Here is a 27,987-nt window from a genome sequence, read left to right as displayed (position 1 = left end):
GTCTGGTACCTTTGGTTGATCTACAAAATGATTGTCACTCACCGGTCTTGCCGTACGTGCACTGGCAGTGGAAGCTGCCGACCCGGTCGATGCAAGTGGCACCGTTGAAACAGGCGGCCCCGGCGCAATCGTCAATGTTCACCGAACAGTCTTGTCCGGTCCAGCCGTTTACGCAAATACAATTATACGATCCCAACGAATTGGTACACGTCGCACCGTTGTGACAGACGCTGGGCCGCATGGCACACTCGTCCACGTCCATCTCACACGAATCGCCCGTCCACTGGGCCGGGCACGAGCACGTGTAACTGTTCACGCCGTCCACGCACGAACCACCGTTCAAGCAGGCGTGCGGTATACAATCGTCGACGTTTTCTTCGCAGTTTTTTCCACGGAAACCTGTGCAGGAATACCAGAGAAAATGTGTTAAACAAATTTAATAATTCAATTAATCAGTAAATTGAGTCTGAGAATCAATAAATTACAAACGACAGCGTACCCGACCGACTTGGGTGTCCTAACACAGGTACAAATCGACCGTGTCGAGAATTTCGACATCACGCACTTCGGCACGCTGGTGGTAAACATTGCTTACAGGTCAACCCCTACAGATTAGTTCACTCTCCAATCCCCCCCACCCAAAAACATAGCTTGAGAACGATCCAAACACGGGCCAAGTGATTTTTCATCTATATTATGTATCCAATAGACATTATGGCGTATAATACGACAACGACGGAGCGTAATGGATCGCTAAATAATATTAAGAGGCACTGTAAATGTAATTCATTATGCATGTAATAATTATTATTATCAAATCGATCGACAACTATATGGTCGACGCGTCGACACGCAAACATTGCTCGGTGTCGGCATGTCGGCGCGTAGGTGGGCGAAACCGGTGTGCGTGTCTCGACGAGTGTAAAATATTATTATTTTATATTAAATATGCTTTAGGTATAATATGTATATGTAGAGCGAAGGGCAGGACGACCGATACTGCGTAAAATCGGTATTTTAATCGATTCGGCCGCCGAACGTCATTATCTGGTGGAAACGCGTCCGACGGATTTCGTTATTTTTTTTTCACACGAGCAAATCTCGTTCGCGCGAGCCCGTCGACCCACCGCACACCGATTGATAATAATATTATACATATTATATGCGAACAGCGGCTGCGCGTAAGGCATGTACATGGATAGAATATTATTATTATTCTAGCGACTACTGTGGCGCAATGGAAACGGACGAAAAAAATGCGTGCGGCGTCGAGACGATCCGTTAGACGGGTGTCGGACAGAGAGCATTTAAAAAAAAAATAGATACAAACGTAGGTAGGTATATAATAATATGTAGGTACGCAGATATATAGTATTATTATTCTCCGGTCACGATTACCGCGATAAAAACTCGGCGGATCGGCGGGCGAGTCGAATCGGATATAATATTATAATGTGCAGCATAATATGTATGGGCGAGGGCTCGGGCGCGTGTTCGTAAGGTATAAGGTATATATAAGGCGTAGGTATATACCGTGCGTGGCGGCCAAAGCGATCCGTTAGCGGGCTCTGACACGGCGGACAAAAGGGGCGGCGGTGGGGCGGTACAAATACGAACGGCTTAATAACGTCGTCGACAGATGTGAGACGATATTATATTATGCGAACGGTTTCGTGAGATGCTGCAGCGCGTTACACAGGCGGCGAGACGCGTTGCTGAAAGGTACGAGACCGCCCGAACCGTCAAAACGCTCAGTCGTCGCCCGATTGACGGGATACGAGTGATCTCGTAATACACTTGTGTGTGTGTGTGATCGATCGTAATGGAAAAAAATATACATATTATTATTAAATTTCGATCGACATCGCGCGGGCTTGCAGTTGAACAAACACTGCCGACTTTGCGCGGACGGACGGACGCGCTCCACTATTTTTACATCTCGAGTAGGTATATCATTAATCTCGTCCGACAGTCCACAAAACTACACGGCCGACGCCGTTGTGACCGTCGTAACGCGAGTTGGCCCGGGATGTATAATATTATAGTTTTACGGATATGATAGATACGGACGACGAACCATTTCTTTGTACCCGCTAAATGGAGAAAATGAATTACATTACAGTATTACACTCTGTTTTTGTCCATATTTCTATTCTCCTCGCGGTATACTACCAAATTGTGATGTCTCTGGGAAATATTTGTTTTGTAAAACACCCACGCGGGCGATTTTTCATTCCCGAGGTTCATATTCGGTTTTGACCCGGCCGGCGACACGTCGATTGAATACCGTCGACAGATATTATTAATAATAATGATATAATTCGGGGTCAGCGAGTCCACTGCACCCATCCCCCACCAACTACATCGCCACCGAGGTGGTTGTCAAATGTACATACAGGTGACGAAACCGGTCAATGCGCGAATATTTTTCAACATTGATTTTTAATGTTAATCTCGCGTGTTCCAGATATTGGGAAAAAAAAAAAGTTTTAATAATAAAATCAATTCTAATGACCTCTCGAAAATGTCGTCAACTATTAATTCCCATGGACTGTCGTCTGATAGCCAGTATTTTCCCACGAACCCATTCACCGCCGAGATAACGTAACCACACACAACTTCCGACAAATATCCACATTATTGGCGATTAAAAATTAAATACAACCGTTGAAGCCGGAAACTATTCGGATAAAAACGTAATATATCAATCTTTTTTTCGGTCTCATCGTGCGAAACCCGAAAGGTACACTTACGCGCACACGACCGGCAATATTTAGGGCATCGATAAATCATAAAACGGCCTTAGAGCTAATAACGTAGGTCTAAAAACACGTCGGTTTAGTCGGATAATCGATAATATAAATATTTTTCTTCATTTTTTCGTTTTGTTACTCACCCACCCATCGCGCGTAGTTATATCATTCATTCGCTGTATAAATAGATAAATAATTTGACGTCAGTTGGTACACTGATGATGTCTGAACAATACTATTATTTATATTGTCCACTGGACGTATCCAAGGTATGTTTGTCTCGTATTATATTCCCGGCGATATTTAAAGGCCATTGAGCGTGCATGTGTGTATCTCAACACAAGTAATAGTAGAACCCCCGTCGACTGACCCATGGCAAATATCATTTATATACAGAGATACCAGCCAATACCCGGTCGTTTTCAAATGATCAGGGCATACTTAATATTACGTATTTCGGTCGAATACACAGTCATGTATACATATTATGTATTACTAGGATAAATGATCGTACCAGACTTGCACTTGCACTCGTAATTGAGATCGTCGATCTGCATACACCTGCCGCTGTTCATACATGGCGACGGGTCGCACGGGACGTATACCATCTCGCAGTTCTTGCCCGTGTAACCTGGTTCGCAAATACACCTGAAACCAGAAATACAAGTTAAAGTTGTGTTTAATACATACATTACACTTCATAAACAATAATTCATTTTGCGCAGACTTCATTCCGATTTATCACTTTATAACGCGTCAGTTGCGAACTTAAGACTTAAATTATATGTGTTTGAATTACATATATATATTATACCATGTAATATATACAATCGTTCGAGTAAAGGGCATATACCGACTTTTTTTTTATTATTGGATTAAAACGAATAACATTTTAATTGCTATAAAATGTTTACTACCTATACCATAAAACATCATTATTAACGATATGATGAAATATTTATTTTTAAATACCTGCAAACTTAAGTACCTAGTTATTACTTTTAGTCAAATTTAAATCAGATTAAAGAATGATTTAATTTACATTATAATTTATTATATTGTAATTTATATTAAAGTAACAATAGACTATAAAATTAGGAATTCCTAACAGAATGTAGTTATTATGTAGATACATCTAGTTTTTCCCAACAAAAAAAATTACGAGCAATTAATAGTAAGAATAGAGTATAAATATTACTACGTAAATGCTTTTAACGCCTCCGCAAAATTCAGTATTTATAATACATTTTTTTCTTTATTTTTACAGAGAGCCGAGTTTATATTGTTTTTTTTTTTGAGTATTATATGATAGAACAACATGGACCCGAGACAATAGGCCAATTGTGTATAACCGCACTGAATGGTTGTTCCTAGCTAAAAAATCGTGTGAACCGAAAAACGAAATAGTATAAAAAATTAAAAAAATTATCGCTCACTTTTGCACACAAACAACAGTTGTGTAGTATTGTGTACGAATTTAGCGTGGGCGGCTATTTCTTATCTTTTGGTATGACAAACAAAGTAAACAAAAATTTTAAATAAAAATAATAAACACACACACAAACATATTATTACACTGTACACTGTAAAGTATACACTGCTAATTGTCCCACGACAATGTCCTACTATAATACCTATGTGTTTATTTTTTTTCTAAGTATTTTGCTATATTTTTCAGAAACGGTACAGACGTTCACCTATGACCCAATTTGGTGAAACCCAAACACACAAACACGCCAAAAACGTCAGTCCCAACGACAGGAATTTTGCAAGAACTAGGTACATATTATATAGGTATACTTCTATATATATATATGTGAGTGTATGTGTATGTGTGATCGGTGAACCGGAACGCGTGCGTGTAAAAGATTAGATGACCGAAGTCTAGACAAGATCGCGTGCTCTATCGTTTTTAAGATATTTTATTACTATGTATATTATTATTGGTCTGAGCGTTAAAATACTCGGATTTCCTGCGGGCGATTCGCGTATACGCACGTCAGTGAAGCTGTTGTGTACGCTACTTTAAACGCGGTAAAATATGATGTTTTTCCTTGTGCACGAGGTATGATGTATATATAATAACATTATATAGGTACATGCATATTGTTTCCAAAGGAACGGGGGAAGAAAAAATAAAACTCGCTCGCGTGGATCATTATGCAGTTATATGGTCAAGAACGCCTACGGAAAAGAAATAATTACACGTCCGCGGACGACTTAAAAATTATGGACCGTCGGTTTGCGTGCATTGAATTTTTTTTATATGCGCGCGCACACACGCACATAAAAACACATGCATATGCATGCGTGTATAGATACACACCAGAGTGTTTTCGTCTACAAGTTTTTTATCATTTTTGATTTGAATGTTCTTATACTCGAATACACATAATATTATAATATATTAGGAATGTTTATAATCCGGTTTTTTTTTTATTTGCGAGGGGTTTTCGACTCTAATTAACGTTATCCACCGAAATATACCGGATGACGGAGGTTATCGTCCATCTCGTCGTCGGTTCAATAATAACAACTGAATATAATATATACATAAACTACAGCGACAATATTTATTATATTATATTATCTATGCACGTTCCATGGGCAGGTACGTATACTACATTACTACCTACTGTGCCTAATATTTTATTTTCAAAACCGTTGGTAAAGCGTATCACCCGTGCGGTGTATTCGGTGTCACAGCGATGAGACCACGGACATAAATAATAACTAGTTTTCGAGAACAATATATAATACATAACTATTACAATATACTTACGCATACGATCCATGTGTGTTGACGCATTGTCCGTGCACGCAGGGTTCGGTTGTAGAACATTCCTCGATGTCTTCGGAACATGTTGTGCCCGTGAACCCTGGGGCGCAAGTGCACTCGTAAGAATCGTCTTTAGAGGCGCATTCTGCTCCGTTCTTACACGGTCCCGAAGCGCAATGGTCCTCCAACTCACAATTAGGTCCTATGACACAGAAAAACAACGAACACGTTAATCGAATATAATATATTGAAAAGATTAAAACTTGTAGACATTTTATACGATCCAATTTGGTGTGTAAAATTCAGTTATCAAAATAAGCCCAACCAGTTGGACGAAACTGGTCAGTGGTCAGTATATATAGAGGTAGTAGTATGCATATTATTATGATGGTGAGATAAATCAATTGACGCAGAATGTCAAATTTCAAATTAATTTAATGACCGTACCTATATTATGTTTATTTATTTACAACTGTTTTCTAGAGAAAAACTCAATATTAATATTATGACTGGCCGATATATCCCTATAGACAAAAATAGTTTCAAAGAGACGGGAAGTGTGCAGTAGAATAGAATTTTGAACAATATAAAACAATGTTTTTGTACAATATCCGAGAACATCTTTATTCATTAAGGTAATATTTATTATTTATCTGTCCTCGGCAACATTGCGGAATTGAGAGCCAGTAAGCACATATTATAGTCGCTGTGCGATATACTCGTTATATTATTATGTACCTGATAGTTGATACCTATCCAGTTATATGCAGTGTCAGATTAACGGCTTGAACTCGCTTTTCATTACGCGCTTTATATAAATATGTACAGTAGGTAGGTATATTAATATATTAATATTGTGTGTCGTATAGAGAGAAAGTCGGCAGGCTTTGTTAAAAACACATCGTCAAACTGTTAATAAATCTCAGACGGGTAAAGAGGATGCGCCGAGCGAACGCGGTCGATCATCGCTCATTAACATATTAAACCCATAATGATACATATAGATACCTAGGTATAGTAGGTATACTCGTGTCGTAGGGTCAGCATCAGACGTTACGTAACCAGAAGTGCACACATGTTATGTGCACACACATGCGTCGAATACGTTATCCAATACCGTTTGAGTAAAATATAAGCGGTTAACCCTCCCCACTCCGGTAAGGGTTGACCCGCGCGCAGAGAGCGTAAATAAAATGTGTTTTCGCGACCAGTACAACACGTAGTCGTGGAAATCGATTACGCCGGAACTCCGGAGATGATGACGGTTAAGCACATAAAAATAATAGCAAGTAGAAAAAGAAGACGAATCGTTGTGCGCGCGCTGTTTTGCCGGAAGAAAAAATAATAATAGAAATAACCGAGAAGAATGACCGACGGTATAACACGGCGACGACGACGGAGGCGTAACGACGTTGTATGTACACGTACAATTTGTTAGCTCGTCGCCGCCATGCAATAAAACGTTGCACACGACATATTATATTATATATATATATATAGAGAGAGAGAGAGAGAGAGAGATTCCACCGCGCGTTATACGGTGCGAGTTTTATCGGGAGGAAAAAAGCCGTGTTCACGGAATGCTTTTTTTTCTTTGCCGCATACAGCGATGCTCGCTATTATTTTTATTGTCTTTTCCCCTTACGAGTCAACAATACGATCATCCAAACCCGGTTGTTCTACGCTCGTCGTTTCCTACAATACTACCTATATGGATACCCAATACATTAATACCTCCGCCTATAGACGATATTATATAAAAAATTATAGCCGTGGATAGCCAAAGCGTCTATGGTGACTTCCACATAAAGTGACTTGAGATCTATATTATTATAGAAGTCAGACGATAATGTGTTATTATACATTTAATGGGGGTATAACGGTATATTTCGGGGCGGACCTGAGTGCCGGGTCCACCCCTATACGCGCCCGTGCATGGATAACTCTGCAAAGCGACGATCAGGCGGGAGCGTATAATATATATATTATTATGTTGTAATACTACTTCTCGTCAGATCATCCTCGTCGTACAATCATTATATTGTGATCCGGTTAGGCCACAGCCCCCAACTTTTATACTTTTGACTATCAAAAAGTAAATGAATGATACAAAGTTATATAATGCATACCTGTAAACCCGGGGGCGCAGTTGCACCGATGTTCCTTGATGTTGTGCAGCCAACACGTGCCGCCGTTTTGGCATGGTTTCGAGTCGCACGCGTTCGATATGGGTATCTCGCACAGGGACGCGGTAAATCCCAGCGGACATTGGCACGAGAATCCGGGCTGCGAGTGTGGTGACACTTGAGTGACCGCGCACGTCCCGGAGTTTTGGCACCGGGGCACGGGACCCGTGTGGCAGGGATTTTTCCATTGACAGTAAGGTCCGACGAACAGTCCAGTACAGCTGTAAACAAGACGAAAACACGTTAAGCTCGGTTGTGCAATTAATATTATGGTACATATATTGCTATGGTTAATTTGCCGGTGAGTTTGGTTTATCCGAAAGCAACTACCATTATGGTGCGTTTTGTTTATCCGAAAGTACCTACCATTATAGTTAATTTCATTACCATTTATGCTATATATACCCACGGTAGCTAACTCATTTCATTTCAAACTGTCTGTACCATAATTACACTTGTGAGGAATCTATCACCCCTCTCCCTCGATATATGAGCTTTCACCATCGCCAAATGCCGAGGGCAAATCCATTTTTCGTTAAAATTACTATATTAAATTGAGATGATGAAATACCCACCGTCCATAATCTCTTAAAAGTGACACGTTCGCAATACGCAGAATATAAGTTTCAATTCTATAGGTACTCGTTCATAAGTCCCGACATAAGGTGATGAGGTGGCTTTCAAAGCGTATACTTTTGGTCAACTCTGAAAACCCCACTGTACATACCGCGTATAACAATATTAATAAATTATAATATCGGTATTATTATTGTTATTATTATGTGTACGACAGAAACAACGATAGCGCATAGGTGGAGATACAATATAATACACAATATTATCCAATCGCGCGCGGGTGTGCGTGTGTGTACATTACACACGTATATATCGGCCGCCCGGAGCACGTTCTTCTATCCGCGCCCGGTCGTGTGCGTGCGCGCGCGCGTGTGTGTGAGTGAGCGCGCGCGCGAGCGTTGTAGACAAGGAGCGGTCACGAGATGCCGAGATAAATAAAATATTATACGCGGCGGCGCAGGGCGAGGCGAAGACCACTGGAAATATTGTTTAGAACAAAAAACCAGATCGTATCTCCGACCATAATATTCGGATTCGGTCGACCGGTTCCACGGCCGCCACCACCGCAGAGAACCTTACCACGTCTACCTCCTCTATGTATATAATATTATTATATACACGCGGTGGATCACCTGCGGGCGACTCGCGCATTCTCTCGCTCTCGCACTCCCTCTCTTTCTGTCTTATTATTATTATTATTATTATTATTATTATAATCGCGACGCATCGTTATATGGGTTCGTGAGGGTTTGCGCAACACACACACACACACAACCCTCACGCGCGGCATATACCCGAGGTTTTTTAATACTTTACGTTCTATACCCACACGTATTATACATGGTAAATGTAAAAGAACCTAAATTCTTCGTCGTTCCGGGTCAAAGTAGGATTTCGAAACAATTAAGTATATTATAGTGTATAGATATTGTATACGTCATCTTATAATATAATATAATAATATATATTGTATGCGTGTGATGTGTAGATGGCAAAAATCGTACGATGGTATATTTTACGGGATCATCTACAGTGAGAAAAACGTGATAATGGAAAAATGTATCCTCGAGTTTTACAGATATAGTTGGTAATGTATTTATATCTTTATATATACCACCATGTGTCCGTGTGCGTACCAATGTATAGAATGATGTATATAGTATGATACCTAGTAGCTGGTATATGGCCGAAGTGCCGACACGACGAAAACGAATTCGTTTCCGTTGTGTCGTTATAAACACAAAATCCACACCGAAAGCACACTGGCTGACTGTTTTGTCCATTAGCCTTCGGGCGGTCTCGTAGGTAACTAATATATTATTTATTCCTCTCTTTTTCATTCTCGTTTTGTCGTCAAACCTGGGCCTGCGGGTCGGATTACCACGCGGTGGCTCGCGCGTTAATGGATTGTTTCACCGACCGTGAAGAGAAATACGATGGAATAGAGACGACGGCCGACGGTCGAACGAAACAGCCTAATGATGCCGAGCCTAATATTTTAACAACAACAAACGATATTATATATATGATTTTTATATTTTCCCCTCTCTTCTCTTCCTCCTTCGGCGCGCGAGACAGGGCGAGAGCGCGCGCGCGTCTACCTCGCAGTGAAGAAAAATTATTGTGCTCGGTTTTGAACTCGTTTCGACAACGGCCGGAGACTTAAACGCACACTCATCGTTGTCGGCAGTCGGCACGATATCAAAACAAAATCCATCTGTGTATAGTTTTTTATTTTTTTCATCTCGCCTCGCCCGTGCACCACCTGTTATTATTTTATGACACTACGACAACGACTATGAAGCACGGGTTAATATAAGTAATACGTATTAATGTACAATATATGTGCACAGGGCGCCGCGCCATGTAAAAAGAGAAACATTCCAATAATAATAACGATCGGTCAATAACAGCACACAGGTACATCGATTTATATATACAAATATATTATAAATAATACAATATTTATAGGGTATACAGTATATTATACTGCCACCTGTCGATTTCAATATACGATACGACGTATCTATTTATTATACATAATATATTGTAGCATTGTACCTAACCTATACACACATTTTGAATTGACACTCGCGTGCACACTAGACTATGATATTATTATAATATATTATAGTGTTTGTATATAAAAGTTTTACGTAATCATCGGACAACCCCCGTCCGGCAATATAATATAGGTGATATTAGTTCCAGATCGACGGCGTCGTGTCCGGCCGTGACTTCTAATAAATTAACGACGCAACGGGGCGAAAGAAGTGTCCGCCGACAAGAGTTCGCGTTCTCCGATAATCAATTCCGACGCGTATAGTCTTCCAGTCTTTGTGCATAAGTATATATAATAATATACATACACGCATCCTTGATCAAAACACTCGCACATACTCTCATGAACATATTATAATATATACACACACGGTCACAACCAGAGACGTCACCGATGGCTCTGCCCAGTCTCGACGACAACCGGACGCCCTCTGCATACGAAATCACCTGCGCGTATACCCATGATAGCCCATAGGTGCCGCGCAATAAACGTATATACGTATACACAATATTAAACGACGACGTACGAGCGACGAGCGTGTACGACGCCAATTTGTTACACGCACACATACATGGTATATATATTTACGTACGAGGACATTAAATCACCCCACACGGGCGAACACCGTAAATCCCATAGAGCTCGGGTACGATATATGCAAAATACGCGCCCGCATGATTATTCTACCTACATAAACATAATACGCATAATATATATACATCGTACTGCTGCTGAACGGTTACGAAAACCGGAATCCGTGTGTACTGTCCCTCGGCGGTGCGTATAGTCTTTCCTCCGGAGTCGGCGCGAATTATCGACAGAGTGCCGTGTACATAATATAATAATATAATAGTCGTTACTCGTTTAGCGATCTTTGTGCACATTCGAAATGCCGCAATCGTACGCTGTGCCTCGTGCATGTTTCGCATATGTTTAGCCGCTCGTTTTTTTTTTTTTTTTATATAATATTATATTATACTATTTTACCCGCCATATATTATTCATCACGCACGAACGAATGCGCGTATACCTCCGTAGCATACACATCATGCAGGTACAGCCCCGTGTGTTAAATAAACAAAACCTCCATTACAGATTTATGACGGTTATACGATATTTGCAGTGAATTTCAATAGACTCGGCGTGCACCGTTGTTGATATTTTTTATTCGATGTTGCGCGTTCTTAAAAAATATCGAAAACAGTACATATCGAACCTATAGGCGGACACGGATTCCCGTGAAGCCGCGTAAACAAGCTTCTAGACGTATAGATATACCTACATACAATACTACAAAACTACTACCAATGGTCGGTCGTTCGGTCCGTTGGTGCAGAAGCGCATATGGTCAAATTATACATCTGACTCGACCGACTGAGCGCGTGCTGACGATGTGGCCCGCTTCAAAACAAAGGCCCCCTGTCACAGTTCGTGCATCACAAGTTACAACGGATTAAACGGTCGGTAATATTTCGACCACATGTCTCTATATGCGAACGATGTATATCAGGCGGCGATCGCAATGCGCATAATAGAACCCTATAGGCTACGTGCAAATACTATCATAATATAACCGTCATTTATTTCCGAACGCGTTTTACTCGCATAGCATAATTATTATATTGTATAATGAGCAGTAATGCAGCATAACATTATCATATTATAATGTATACACCGAACGTCATAATAACATTAAACCCGCCAATTTTTTCCGAAGACCAAAAATAAAAATGAACCACAGTCGCCAATTAGTTATTGGAGGGGACAGGGGGACGGCCGGCGAGCGAAAAATTACGGGTGGTGGGCGTGGCCGCCGGTAGAGCTAGCGCGAGCCATTCGTAAAATGGGAAAGAGACAGCGCACGCCGTGTACACTGCACATCTCCAGCCCGCGCTAGGTCAAAGTACCCGGACGGCGGCGGCGGCGGCGGTCCAAGAGAGACCTTCGGGCTCCCGGTATTGTACCGCTGCCACTATTATTATTAGCATTCTTCTGCTATGGATATAATATAATATACACGCCTCCGGTTCGTTGACGTCTTTTACGTTTATACGCACGCACGGGTAAAAAAAATATGTCCACAGGCCACCGCGTGCACAGTATATATACCTATGTAAGTTTATTATTATTTTCGTATATAATATTATGTATATATATTATATATAGCCATATAGGTACACAATGATAGTGCTCTATTGTTACACCGTACGGTTATAATAATAATATCATACTATATAGGTATAGGTACCACACCGCTGCAGTGCGACATAATATTATAATAATACATAGGTACGTATAGGTTCGGCGCGGTGCAGTGGGTATGGGTTATTATACAATGTATAATATTATTATTATTATAAGAGTTTCGGTATTGCACTTCGGCGGCACCGCGGCGGAAAACGACACACTATCTAGACATCGCGGTCGTCGTGCTGGCTCATTAGGCATACAACAATCAGCCACCGCGTGTGTAATTGCATTTACATGGCCAATTAATTAATTAACCGGCGGCGGCGGCGTACCGCGAGTGCAGAACGCGGTGCAGCGCGCGTTGCGTCGTGACAAATACTCTCGCGTGACAGATGCTCGCCGGTTGATAAGCGACAATAATAATAATAATACATAAACGGTACGACGACCGTCGTCGGCGCACAGGTACATATTATAATAATAAGTTTACGCGTACACGGGCAGTATTGTAATAATGCCGGCGACAGTCGGCGCGCGGAGCGGTCTCGCGCAGAGGGGTTATGCGCGCGTCCGCGTACCATCGGATATTGCGCGCGGAGAACGATAATGACAGGACGAGAAGGGTCCCGCCGGTCGAACGTGCGCCCCCGGAGGAGACCCGCCGCCTCCACCACCGCGCCGGCCACGGACGGACCGCGTGCGCCGCGCTATATTATTACGGGCCGCGGCGGCTAACCGATCATTTTCCTATACCAACCCTGAGCGTTCACGTAATCATCTCTCTGCACCATTATATTATTATTATTATCATTATACACGCATACGGCATACACGTCGAGGCAAGAGCTGTCCGACTGGAAGCTATATTACGATATTATCGTAATGATATATAGCAACGAATAGTTGAACGCGCGGCGAAACGGTCGCGTTTTTTCCTCTATATATACGGAACATAATATTGTTATTGATATTATTATTATTCGGCGTTGTTGTTGTACACTGCTGCAGAGGTTCGTTGAGTTTGTCTATAAGGAACCACCGACGAGTTTTGTCACTGCCGTGTGTATAATAATATTAATATCATACGCCATCGTTACTGCACAGAATACGGTGTGCACAATAATATAATATTATAGTGGGATCGAATTTTGAGCATATATTATATAGGTACGGAGATTTCGTGCGTGTACCTATCCATATTGTAAAAGACCCTATTGGTCGTTGTTCTCGATCTGATATAGAAACCCGGGGGGAGGAGGTTTCTATAAAGAAGCGAGACGCGTTTTATTACCAAACATCTGTCATTTTCTCCTGCTGCAAACCCGCCGACGTTGTTTATTCGTTCGGTTTTAATAAAGATATTGAACGTTTTACCGTTCTCATTCATTATTTGTAAACCCTCGAATTTGAAACGATTCACTGTACAAACTGCTATTATTGTTCCTATTCCAAACTATATACGTCTACATGTATTTCTTAATATTTTTTTAATCAGAGAAATTGCTAGGTGTACTCAACTATAGGATAACAAGTGTTCGTTTTATTTTATACATCAGATTGTTTAGAAGAAAAAAAAATAATTGGCCGATTTGAATACGATTCAACAACGCATAGAGCGTATAAAAACAGACGAATATTCGGGACGATACTTTTCAAAACGAAAATAAACCAATTCTCATATACTAGGTATATAATAATATAATATGTACCAATTATATAATCCTCAGAGTATTATACCACTAAAGTTCATCCACACATTTATAAATATTATGACACAGTATATTTTAAATGTATATAGAATATAAAACGAATAATACCACCAATTTACACCACCAGAAGGATAACGTTTTGTAATCGTTCGGATGATTGAAATTCCGGGACAATTGCTCCGTGTTGTTTTCTTTTATCGAGCTGCCGGTTTAAAGAAAGAAAAATGGAATGCGAGATAATAATTATTGTCTGCGGACAGTGGTTAATGGATATTGTGGAAGAAGGGAAAATCGGGTTTTTTTATTATTTTAAAACAATCTCCGACAAAGACTATGGAGTCATGTCCGCCCGAAGGCAAATGCTCGACATCTGAAAATGTGCAGAAAACTATGAGTAACCGATAGGTATGCATTTTTATATATATTTTTTTCATCTCGGTGACAAACAATGGACCGTCCGAAATACGAATAATAATCCCGCAGAAAAATATGTGTGTACACATTATATAGGTAGTACAATCGTAATATTATTATCATTATCATTATGAAGCCCTCCCCTTACATGGACAACATGCAAAATCACACATTGATATACGATATTCAAAAATTTGTTTACTGGAGTGTTGGAAAAAAATCATGAACGAAAAAACAGAAACGTTACAAAGGAATAATGCCGGCGGGAGACGATAAAAAACCAAAAGGTTCGTATTTATTCGACCAGAAGATATCGGATTCGAAAGGACAACCTTCGTTATATATTCAGATACGTCGTCGGTAATGCGAGAAGATGAAAACCCGTTGTCACCTAACACCATCGGCAACACGATAATTTATTACAAAACAGTGATATTGCTCGATCAACAAGTGGCGACACTGGGCCCAAAGTTTATATAGGTACATTTTTTTTATAGGTTTGTTAATTTTTTTGCAATGCATATAATATTCTTGAAACAATTATTCATTTTCTGTATTAAGAACATGTTTAAACTGCATAAAAACTGTATTTTAATAGTTATGTGTCAAATCACTCAAATATGAATAACGCATATACTATTGTAAATAACAAAATCCATATTTTGCTTTATCAACAAACATACCTACAGAAAATGTAAAATGAGCTTAAGAGTTAATTTATTTGTATAGGTACAATGTATACATGTTTGATCACAACATGTTTGGTTTAAAAATGTAAATACCTAATAGTCTTTAGCGATATTAAATGGATATAGCCTATACAGACTAACCTAGCATAATATTATATAACTTACAAATCAATTATTTTGTAAAACAATCATCGTAACAATAATTCCTTGAAGTCAAAATCAATAATCCACCATTAATTATTAGTGTAATAATAAATTCATATATTTTTTAATCCAAGTGATATTATAATATTTCATCGATTTATACCTTTCTGGTTATACCAATAAATCATTTGAATGTAATACATTACTATATGGCCGTATTAAATATTAATATATCATATACAATCGTGTACTTTACAGCGTTAACGAATATAGGAAATGTGTTTACTAAGCAGGATTTCATAAGCCTATAGCACACCCAAAACAGAGACGTGCGAAGTTCTGATGATAGCACACTTAGATATACAGATTTAAAATGAAGAAAGAACTGCAGTCCTGTAGCATGACTTTCTCTTTTTTCTATAGCCCACGACAGATACAGAAGAATATAAAGGATCTTGGGCAAATCAACGAATCGTGATGATCGATACGGATCATTGGTCTCGACTTTTCATAATAGTGTCATTACATATGACTATATGAGTAGGATACGCGAATTTTGGTCGGCCGAATATTGGAAAAAAAACCATTTCTCGCTACGTGGTGACTGTCTTGAAATTTCCGTTAAAATGCAAAACAGCTGCCGTTTCTGCAGCTCTGCACCCCTTCTCCGATCTCGGAAACCTCAAAGGGGCTCCACAATGTATGCGTGGTGCTCGGTAGTACCAAAAGGGTGAAGATAGACCGGTTACTTTACTACAACCCCTATATTATACTCCTGTATAATACCTATATACACTCCGGATAAATGATCATCTAGAGCGGCATCGGCGTGCGGCGGCGATCGATCGGACATGGCAATGATGACGCAACAGAATTCCAATGTCAAGACGATCACAATGTAAACACTGTGTGTGTTGGACTATCGAGTCTGTGCAGTGTACACTCGACGTAGAAAAAACCGTCACGGTTCGAGTGTTATACGGCCAGTAAAATAGTATAATATATTATATATCCTATCGAATTGGTATAAACGCGTCGTGTGTAGTAGAACAACGTTCCACAGAGGTTAGAAGACGGACAGTGTACATCATAATTCTTGGACGTGTATGGTAGCCATATACACAATGGACGTCTACTTGGGACGTGAAAGCAGCGGTTATCGCTGCTGACGGATTAGATATTGAAATAATAATAGAACGGACTTTTGAAATACGAGTCATTGTTTTCTCAGCGACTTTACAATTATTATTATTATTATTACTTTTTTTTTAACTCTTCCCATGCAATAAAATAAATGTAATCCTTAAACATTTAAACGATCACATGTGCCGAACACATGCATTCGTTTATTACACGTAAAAACTGGATAGAAAAAAACGCCCGTGTGAATGTACACAGTATATACACGTCTTGTATAAATGCGGGTGAAAAATCAACACTAAAATCGTCCAGAGTATCTGAGTATGTGAACTGTGGTCATTTAGGGAATAATATTTTGTGCCAAAATCAGGCACAGCCATCAATGTTTACTCCTACCCACACACAACGATGTCCCGGTGTTCCGAGAACATCGTATATAAATAATACGATACAAGTTGATAAAAATCGTTTATTTCGTGGATGGCCATGTTTTTTTTTTCCTTTGTACGCAATTACGTATTCATAAATATTATGAATTTATGATTGTCGTCCCGAAAATCCGCACGATTTATTAACCCGTCCGAGTGACTTACCGGTGGTGACAAAACAAGATAATTTTTACTCTCCGGCAACCCATCCGAAACTTATATCATAAAAAACCGGTTCGTGTCCCGTCGGGTTGCTGCCGCGTTATAGACGTTAGAGGCGCGCGCGCAACAGTCGATTTCAATAAACTTGTAATGACGACAACCAAATGATTAATGCCTCTAGATGGCCCCTGGGGATAATGAATATAAAATACAATATAAAAAGATATTTTTGTTAATATCAATGCTTTTAAGCGCCACCACCAAAGCGGCCACCCGCAAATGAAAAAAAGAACAGTAAAAATTGTGGCTATACGCTTTCCGGACAAAAGACGGCAGTAGTTAAATTCGAAGCTGAAAATTAATGACTTGAAGAATAACCCAATACAAACCCCCTTCTATTATATTCATCCAAATTACTCTAACGATTTACCCGAATTGTCTATATAACCTCAGTTCCCCGCCCGCCTCTTGCAACGTAAAACATGTCTTGTTAAGAGATTCACTTTTAATCAAAAACTGTAACCCTATTTATTTAAAATAAAATGTACACCAAGCTGTAAATAATATTTGAGTATAAGAATTATAATTTTAAACTAACTTACTATAATAACTGACTGAAAATAAATAAGACGACGTAGATAAGTAACAGTTAAACAAAATATGGCCACAGAACATGAGTATCCCCTTAAAAATATAAACTAGAATATTAATCAAATAATCATTAGGTATATAAAACAATTTCTGAGAATTAAAATGTATTTGAAATCGCCAACTAATCACTTAAACATATAATATCAGATACCATAAACTGTTGATGTATAAAATATATAATAATTAATAATTGCATATTATTTGGTATTGTTTGTAAAAATATTTTGAACCTTCTCAATAAAATCTATTACATAAACAATAGAATTAAACTTGATGAACTTAAAAAAGAAATCAATACCATTTAACTGTGGAAAATAAGGACAACTATGATTATAATAAAATATTCATCGTTTTCTTTGAGCATAATTAAAATAATTTTCATTTAAAATTTGTTGATCTGACTTATTCGAAAATGTTTATTGTGTCAGTCAAATATGCCATCATAATCACTTATCAGCAATATAAATAAATATTGATAAAACCAATTATATTGCGATCAGTATTAATTAATTTACCAACACCTAATATTCAACGTAATAGTTAAAAGTATGTTAGTAATAATTGTACCTAGATTATTAAATAAGTATACATCTATATAACTATTATTTTGTTGTGAATAAATTTACATTTGTTTAGTAACTTAATATGCTGTCCCTTTAGAATTTGGTCATCACAAAAACCGTTTGTTTAAGTAAAACAATGGGCCCGCGTCTTCATTGTCCTCCCCCTTCTTGGTTATAATACATTATGCTTGACACAGCATAATTTAAAGGATCGATGCTATGCATAAATCAATATTGTTGCTGACCATGGCGGTCTAATGGAAATCTTAGAACGTGATGATAAGCTAAGCACAAAACTACCAACAAAAAAATTTGCGTAAATATCTTTTAATGTGCATCCTACGCAAAAATCCTTTGTCCAGTGATACCCAAAAATAAAAAATAAAAACGAAACACGCTGTGTGCATACGAAACAACATTATTGTACGTGCAGCTATTGGTACCCGGAGGTCGCTATAAGGACACCATGAGTTGCGACCGTGCAAAGAATTTAGATTATATACTTAAAGTCTTAATGTTTTATTATAACTGAACAATAATAACCTAACCAAAATGTAAAAAAGATTTCTAAACATTTTCAAAGGAATGTTAGTAAAAAATGATTCAACGAAGTCTGACTATAGGTACTATACATTTTGTTTTTTACCCATTTTCCCAGCTAATTTGTTACACGCTTCTGTGCTAACTACTAAATAACCCCTAAAAGAAGGAGGGCATAATATAATCTCCTTCGCGCGTCTATACAAAACCAGCTCAACGTATTCGAAATGTTGCAGGTTAGCCTTCCAGCACGTTCGTATCGGCTAGTCTGAGACATAAAGAATAATAACTTTAAAAATAATAAAAATAATAACAACGAGTACTTGTTTTCTTGTAATCTGGCGAGAGGTCATAAGCGCTCTCGTGTGTTATGTCTCACTCCGGATTTATTACGACTATAACGTACATTTTTTAAAACGTGAAAAAACAACAAACCCCACTTATCATCCGGCCAAGAGTGTCGTTAGAAGTCACTTAACACAAGAGTCTATCCCCTCTTCGTATGCTTACATATACATTATAATATATTATGTATGCGTGTATGCCTAAAACGTCATATGTCTCTATATTATGATTGTAATACACGCGGTAGGGATTTCGTATGGATACAACAATTTCGCCATCTGTTGGGCCGACCGTGAGAAAGAGCTTGCCGACAAATCTAGATGTGTCACATATGGGGACGCAATGTTTTGAATCAAACTGGATTACATATCGAATAACTAATAAACAAAAATAAAATAAATAATAAACAATCGGTAAAAATATTTGAAACATATACATTGGTAAATTAGGTAAATGCTTAAAACAAATATTTATTTTTACTGAATATTTCGTATAAAATTCGTTTCATTGATTTGATTGTAACAATCAAAGAGTGTTTTTTATTGATAAAATAAACTTTGATTATGTATTAATTATAGATTAACTATAAATAACGTATTTATATATACGATATACGAATGATAAAATTAAGCGTGTCGTTATTTTAGTTCGCAATATCAATTGGTCAGCAATAAAACCCGCAGTTTTACCAAATCGTATAATTCAAAACTATAAAATACGCAGTCACTGTACTATTATTTTCGTGATACCGACAAATTTCGGATGGGTCAATATATGCACTTACTGATTTGGAAAGTTAAAACATTTCGGCACCGTTGTCATATTATAGTAGTTCAAGTGGTATTTCCTAGCTATTACGAAGACAAACAAAAGTTATCTGTAACGTCACGTTCCAGTGATTTTACAGACAGATAAGACGGGGATGAGTACGGGCAACCACATAAAAAGACGCGTACGGACCCCTCCGGTTCTCCCGCGCGGGGTAATGGCCACGCCGACCAAATTGCCGGGTCGGCTCGGTTTTCGCCCGGAGCCAAACCGCTCTTAAGTGGTTTCTATTTTTTTCCTTCTTCTTCTTAGTTATCCGCCCCTCCTATCAGGCTTATTTTAAGTGGCACGTTGCTCCGAACCCGGAGTAGGAGTAGGCGGTACCGGGATGACAGGACCTCTAACGGATACATATACAATCATAATTCTTCTGGCGAAATGGACTACCTTCCGAAATTATAGGGGCCGCCGAAATCTCTTCGTAATGGTTTTTGTTCTACCGACGTTTATACAGTATCGCTCCTATATATACACCTGCCTGAAACCTTTTTTTTTTCAATCACATACAACACAGACAACCGACACAGTTGGAATATTTATTTGAAAATATATGCATGTATTTTAGAATATGTCACCTCGTGTCCTGCAACACAATACCAAGCTTAATTACTTCGAAACATACTCGGTTAACCGTGACCAGATGGTTTGTACTCGAGGGCGTACGCTGTACGTTAAACTGCACCCTTTCATTGGTAAAAAAAAAAAAACTCAGTGGGGATCTGACGACGTCGATGTATCTACCCAAAATTGTATATATTTGTATGTGACGATAAATATTACTGTACACACGCGACAGATACAATGAACATCTCTCACGACTCGCATATTATAATATTTTTGGTTTACTACGAATCATGATTATGTTTGTACTTTGTTATAACATAAAATCTAAAATACGTAAATCCCCAATCGAGTAACGGTACTACGGAATATAACATGTAAGATAATAAAAATAATAATAATAATATAATCCCTATTGTCCCGGGGGACAACGCCTCCTACGCAGATGGCTGGCTAATTAAATAGTAACATTAATTATAAATGTAAATATTATTTATATGTAGAAATCTAATGTTTCGTCAGTTCTTGAAAAAGTACACAGTCCGCTTCCGTCCAGTCGGCCGGTTTCCATGTTGTAAATGAGGATTCGCCAGCATAACTATAATTACATGAGTCATTACGTATATTATGTAGGGGCCCAAGAATGAGTACCACGACTGCCAGTGCTGCCGCTATGTATACACTAGCAGACACGCAACTCATTTATATATATAATGTACTTGTGCAGGATCGCGATAATTCGGTATACACAACGCATTAATATAAGTAATAATCTATACTGTGTATACGAAATACTTTGTACAAATTCGAATACATATTTTTACGAATGCTCTTGTAGACAACGTATAAAAAACTGGTTTCTCCGTTGGGTTTGAGTGCCAAATGGTGTTTATGGTGCACGAGGGCGGTGATCATTTTTTTATCGTTGAATTAACCCCGGGGTGTACATACAGGAGGGGAGCTACGGTACGGCTCAGAGACTTCAATTGTTCCAAAACCCTCACATTTATTTCGGTACGCAAACGCTCGTAATCTAGTTGCCCCTTTTTCATACCGTATGTCAACCGATTTTCAAAGGTCCAATGACTTGCCGTAGTGCTATCCGTTACAAAACGAGATAATCGATGACAAAACTTCGATGTACTAAATTTATAAATGAATATCCTATAGACGATTTTATTTCAATCGCATACTAAAACTACTCATATTATAGAATCATTAAAGTTTTATTTCTTAATTAAGTGCCTATATAACCACACATATTTTAACAACTGGATATTTCAGAAAGTACGCATTAATTCGATTAACATAAATTCTATTGACTCAAACATGGTATACATTTATTTTTATATTCACGCAATCGTTTTTAGTAAAAACCAGTTTTATAGCAAAAAATTTTAATATGTTTTTTAAACCTCCAAATACCACTTTGATATACCTACTATAATTTTATTGCACCAGAACATGTTGACAGGTATTAGCAAAATGTCCAACTGATTTTTTTCTATCTTAATTATTCGATATTGCATTTGAAACAATACAAATGGCAACGCTGTGCATAGTCATTTCTGAAGAGCCCCCGGAAGGCTGTGCGCGCGTAGCTGCTGCTGCTGTTCACCTGACCAGGTACTATGGCCGACTGCTCTCCGTGGGAACCTCACGGACCGTGCCCTTTCTCTTCAAGAAAAGCCCCGCAGCAAAATTAAAAATAATAATAATAATAACATAACATATCCAATCGTTGCCATTTTGTTTTCGTCTCATTATTACTCATAATATTCGCCGGTAATAATTAAAAATGTACGAAAATTAAATTAAAAATCAAAAAACTGAAGATTTATATTTTTATAGATATATCTACACACCTACATAGTATATACGCTAACATATTTGTTGTAAATACGATGTCGTTAACAAGTCAACAAAAGGCACGGGCTGCAATTAAGGCCGACCCTATATACTGCAGTAAGACGCCACTGTTCGGATTACACCAGATTGATTTCGAGGACAATAAAACGTCGGGTTGAAGAACGTAGAAAAACTTACACGAATTATTATTACTGTCTTGTGAGAGAATCTTTTTAATAAAATTTAACATGGTGGGTATATGCATATGAGTTTTGTCATTACCGATTTGACTCGCACACACTACGCATCCCAAAATGTAAATCGTGTTGTTGTTGGCGCTGTTATTAGTAGTAAAAATGTGACGTTTTTTTCTTTCTTTCTTTTTTGTTAGAGTTACCTATTAGCTCCCACAATACACCGTGCATAATGTAATTTCCATCTCCCACGAAAGAATGCCAATCATAAAACTCCTGGAGTCGCCTCTGGTCAGGCCCGATATCTATCGGATGACGTCATTTATTTCCCATTGGAAATACTTGATAAAGTTTGATCGAATTTTAGGACGGTAAAAATTTCAAATTTTAAACAAACAAGATGATTGAATAACGTAAATTTGTATGGTACCTATAATAATCTTAGTTATTTCTTACTAATAGTTACCCACCGATCGTCAATGAAAAACCAATAATTATTTTTTCCCATACCGATGGCGTTATGTAAGGGATAAAAAAAATATTCGATTAACTTTAAAAGACACATGCACAAGATAATCGATTTAAATTTCTAGCCAGTTTTTCTTTTTGTTCGAAGCCACAGCCCGGTAATGTAAACAAGAGCACTATGTGTGTTTTACTCTGCGGCGTCCGTGACAAATTGTATTATCTTTGGTCAACGATCTCCTCCATAGATGATTACTGATCACCACCACGTTTTACGACCAAAAATTCAAGGTTGCTCGCCCACGCTGTTGCCGCGATGATTTACTGATCTTGGTAGGACTTTGGACACGGTCCACGGTATTACGTGTATGTTGTGTACATAGGTATAATAATATATGGAACTATAGAACGACGATAATTATTATCCTGGAGGAAAGCAAACCGTCCACAAAACGAGTTCATTTTATTTTTTTTTATTTCTAGTTATAATCCGAAGAGTGAATTTAAAAAAACACAGCACAGACAAAGATATGGAAAAAAAATTTATATTTAAATTATACATATTATTTTTCGAATATGGTGTAATACATAGATTATAGGCATACTGTATATACATATAAAATACCCTACATACACTCAACTTCTATTTGAATGCTAACATGGACAGATAAATAAATTTCGAAAATAGTTCAAATAAATATGCTCTAAAATGTTTAAGACTTGCGTACAGCAACAAATACACCATTGATATAATATAATAGTAATTATGAATACTACCGAAGTTTTCTTCAACAAAATTATTACACAGAAAATATATTAATATCGATATATTATTATTTGATCCCATGAAAATCAATGGAATCCTTAACGTATAGGTACAATGAATCGTCTTGAATGGATAATATTGAAGCTATTTCTTTCAGTAATTTCAGACCAATTTATAATATGTTTAATGTTTATGGTAAATTATATACACCTTATTCCTTCTCGCCAACCAAACAATAGATAATTGTATCTAATTTAATTTTAATTTTACTGAATCGTCAGGCATCAAACTATTCAAATACCTTAATGTCAAATAATTGAAAAATAATGATAGCAACATTTGGTTAACATTAAATTCTATGCCATAAAAGAATACGTTCGAACGAATGAATGGTCACATTCCAATATATTATATTCACTGGTAACTGGTAAATTATTGAAATTGTGAAACATATACGACTAAGATAGTATTATAATATATTTATATTTATTCACATTTGGATATAAACATATAAATATAAATTTATAAAAAAAATGTAATATACCTAATAAAAATTATCTCAAGATACTTTAAATGAAACCATAATTATATATTTTTAATATACTTAACGATAGTAGAATGATAAAAAATTAACAATTATCAGATCGCGTTACAAAAACATATCACATATTATGTTAACACACCATCGTAAACAGCTGGGTTAGTTATTTCATCATAAAAATATATATTAGTTCGACGCTATTAAACTATAACGGTATTTTAAATCAAATGCAATCACGATAATTCCCAAAACCAATTGAATAGTATATTTGTCCTGCAGCCCTCATTTTTATCTAAATTTGAATAGACTAACATTTAAATAAATTACTACAGTAAGTAAGTATTATTTCAAAAACACGTTCGGTCAATGACTGTTTTTTTCTATTATTTGAATTGTTTTTACAATCGATAATTAACCATGAAATGATTTTCGTATACTCTCAAGCCAAATTTAGCGATCTCGACATTCGTGCGCGGGCATTGGTAAGCACACAAAACAATGGAGACTCGACGTTTAAAAACTAATTGTTGTCCTTTTCTGTACTCACTTGCAAGCGTATTCTCCGGTCCTTTTCATGTAACAAGTACCTCCGTGAAGACATGGGTTAGGCGAGCATGACACGATCCCGGTAGACCCTAAAAATAAAAATATAATTAAAATAAATATTGTACATCGTTTTTTGTGTGTATGTACACAGATATGTGTATATTTTTTATTTATATATTCTGAATTAGCATATTCCTCAGAAAGAGTATATTGAGTTTTGTTTGTTCAGCGTTAAAAAACGAAGACATTCCGGGGCACACCTTTCAGCGGTCAAACAACACCTTGATTATTATTTTAAGTTAAAATATTAAATACGTTATGTACACACATGGTTCTTAAAAATTCCTGTATGACCAACGATTTCTTTAAAAATGGACACACACTTACTCAGCATGTAAAAGCAAATAGGGTTGTAAAACTTTATACCACGTACGCGTGAAAATGCATTACAAGAGGGCAGATTATTTACGATGGGTCGTCGTGGAACGAATTGGTTATGTTCCAAAGAAAGGGTTAACAATATCGTGAGAAACCGTGTCGCAGGGTGTCTGTAAATAATGGTATCGGTACTTCATACGACAACCGGTGATTTTTGACCTAAATCTGTCGAAAATGGATCATTGTACATTTATATTGACCAAATCCATGTTGCATTTTGTGTAAGCACGAACTAAAAAAAAAGGAAGAAAATTCAAATGTGTCGCGTGATCCTTTAGTGAGCCCGCGCCTGGCTAAATGATGAACTCATCCGGTCCAGGCCCGGGCAGGAAGTATTCCATTAAGCGATCGTTAATTCGCCAACAGCTAGGCAACTGTCCATGATATCATCAAGGCGGCGGTGGCAGCGGCGGCGGCTTAATAGAATGAAATAAAAACGAGTTGCTCAAATATATATATATATATATTATATGCCGTAATATACACATACGTATATTACTATTATAGGAGAGTGCAAAGACAAAGAATCATGGCCCGGTCGCAATTCAATTCACTCAGTCCAAACAATGCGCCAAGCGCAATAATCATTACACACAAATACACGATGGTACTTTTTTATCTTAGGTTTTATACATAGGTACGTATATATATATATTATCTACCGTTATTAGTTTTATTGCGCTGTTGATGAACCACCATCGAACTACACAGACATAGTGCAGTTTTATAGACATTAATAGAATATAAAAATAAGAAATTAAAAAATAGAAAATCAGAGGCTACATTCAGACACACACACATATACATACAAACATACATACATACATACATACATACATACATACAGACATCGTCTATCTTTATACATTATGTATAGTATTGTTGTGTTGAACACACGGCCGCCATGCAATAACCGACCGGATTGAATTGAACTTGTGTGTCAGTGTATACGTACCGATGTGACCGCATAATACAATACAGTATTATTATATACACTTATATATGTATAATATGTAATATACGAGCGGGACTGGCAACATGGCGGATGGAAGACGCGTATATTACGTACACGACTACAAGGAGACCACCGAAAACCTTGGCTATTACTACCTGTTGTTTGCCGCCGCCGACGACGACGACGACACATTGGGGGCTCACACGTGCTCATCCGTCGCCACTTTCATCGACAAAACTTCGAATAACCGGCAGTAATTTTTATACCTTTATAGGACATTTATAGGTTTTGACATTTAAAAAATTTCCTAAATAACAAGCTATAACGACGTATTATATCGATTGATATTTAATTAAATTACATCATTGTTCTCTAAATACTGTAGTTCAATAACATATTATATTATAATATATTATGTTGATGTATAATTAAATGTACACAACTCTTCGACAAACTGAAATGTCACTTAACCTACATATTATTGTACTATTAGGTATCATGTACTTTTGACGCATTGTACAGATTTAGATTTTAAAAGTAAAATATCTTTGTAAAACATTTTCCATCTACTAACAACAATGAACGTAATTAGTGTGGCTTGGTAGAGAATAATTACACAGTAATGTTAATACTGGAATGGATCATTGATATTATTTAGAAATTAAAATTGTGTATGAAGGTGGTAATCGTCAATCACACCCGTTTCGTTTGAAAATCCAAAAAAGCAAAAGCTATCATAAAATCATAAGCGTCCAACATCCCCTCCCGAATGAGACATTAATAATGTTAGGAAAATATACTAAGTAAATAAAAATTAAAAATGTTAAACTTTAGTACAATAGCTCGATATTGGTAATAAGGTGAATATTGAATGACTATAACACAATAAACCGTACGTAGAACCTAAATTTTATTGTGTTTCCTATTAGGTTTTTATACCACCGTGAAATACGTTAATACGTCGGTAGGTATATCTACATAATCAACATAATACGGATTATTAATTAAGAGACACAATGATGTCATCTCTAATAAAGCTGTTATCAAATAAATACTAATGAGTACCTACCTAATGGAAAATTAAGTCCCTAAGAGAACACACACGAAGAGATTTGTAAAAAAAAATATTGTGATTTGTAGTTTTTATCTGATTTACTTTTAAAGTAATTAAATTATTGAAAATATTCAATAACGTAAACACGTTTGCCGTCCTAATTAATCATCTAAAATAAATATAACTATTATAATTTATAATGCAGCATAAGAATGAATTTATCTTTAACCACTGAGTTTTATATTATACTGAATTAAATAATTAACTCTAGAGAAATGTACAATACGAATATTATGTAGGTACCTTTATGAATCTAACATATACAAGTATTTGATTTTTTTCATTTATTTATCAACAGCTTCATTACATGGGAACTAATCGTACATAATATTAACATATAATTCACGTACATTATACAATTAATTAAGAAGAGGTGGACGTACGTAATATAATAAACAAC

The 27,987-nt window shown here is 37.2% G+C and overlaps 1 protein-coding gene across 2 annotated transcripts in view; it reads right to left on the bottom strand.

The window, feature by feature from the left end:
• LOC132949335 (neurogenic locus Notch protein) overlaps nt 1-27,987 on the bottom strand; it is a 48,827-nt gene that overhangs the window by 17,142 nt on the left and 3,698 nt on the right. For both annotated transcript variants that reach the window (XM_061020182.1, XM_061020183.1), the window contains exons 2-6: nt 25,082-25,169; nt 7,662-7,939; nt 5,536-5,734; nt 3,268-3,401; nt 43-399 (exon numbers count right to left, since the gene is read on the bottom strand). In XM_061020182.1, coding sequence (XP_060876165.1) covers nt 43-399; nt 3,268-3,401; nt 5,536-5,734; nt 7,662-7,939; nt 25,082-25,169 — 1,056 coding nt within the window. The remainder of the gene's footprint in view (nt 1-42; nt 400-3,267; nt 3,402-5,535; nt 5,735-7,661; nt 7,940-25,081; nt 25,170-27,987) is intronic.

This window comes from Metopolophium dirhodum, chromosome 7 (genome assembly GCF_019925205.1).
Source record: "Metopolophium dirhodum isolate CAU chromosome 7, ASM1992520v1, whole genome shotgun sequence".
In the NCBI taxonomy this organism is placed as follows: domain Eukaryota; kingdom Metazoa; phylum Arthropoda; class Insecta; order Hemiptera; family Aphididae; genus Metopolophium; species Metopolophium dirhodum.
Note: the sequence above shows the minus strand (reverse complement) of the source record. Positions and strands in the feature narration are given on the sequence as shown.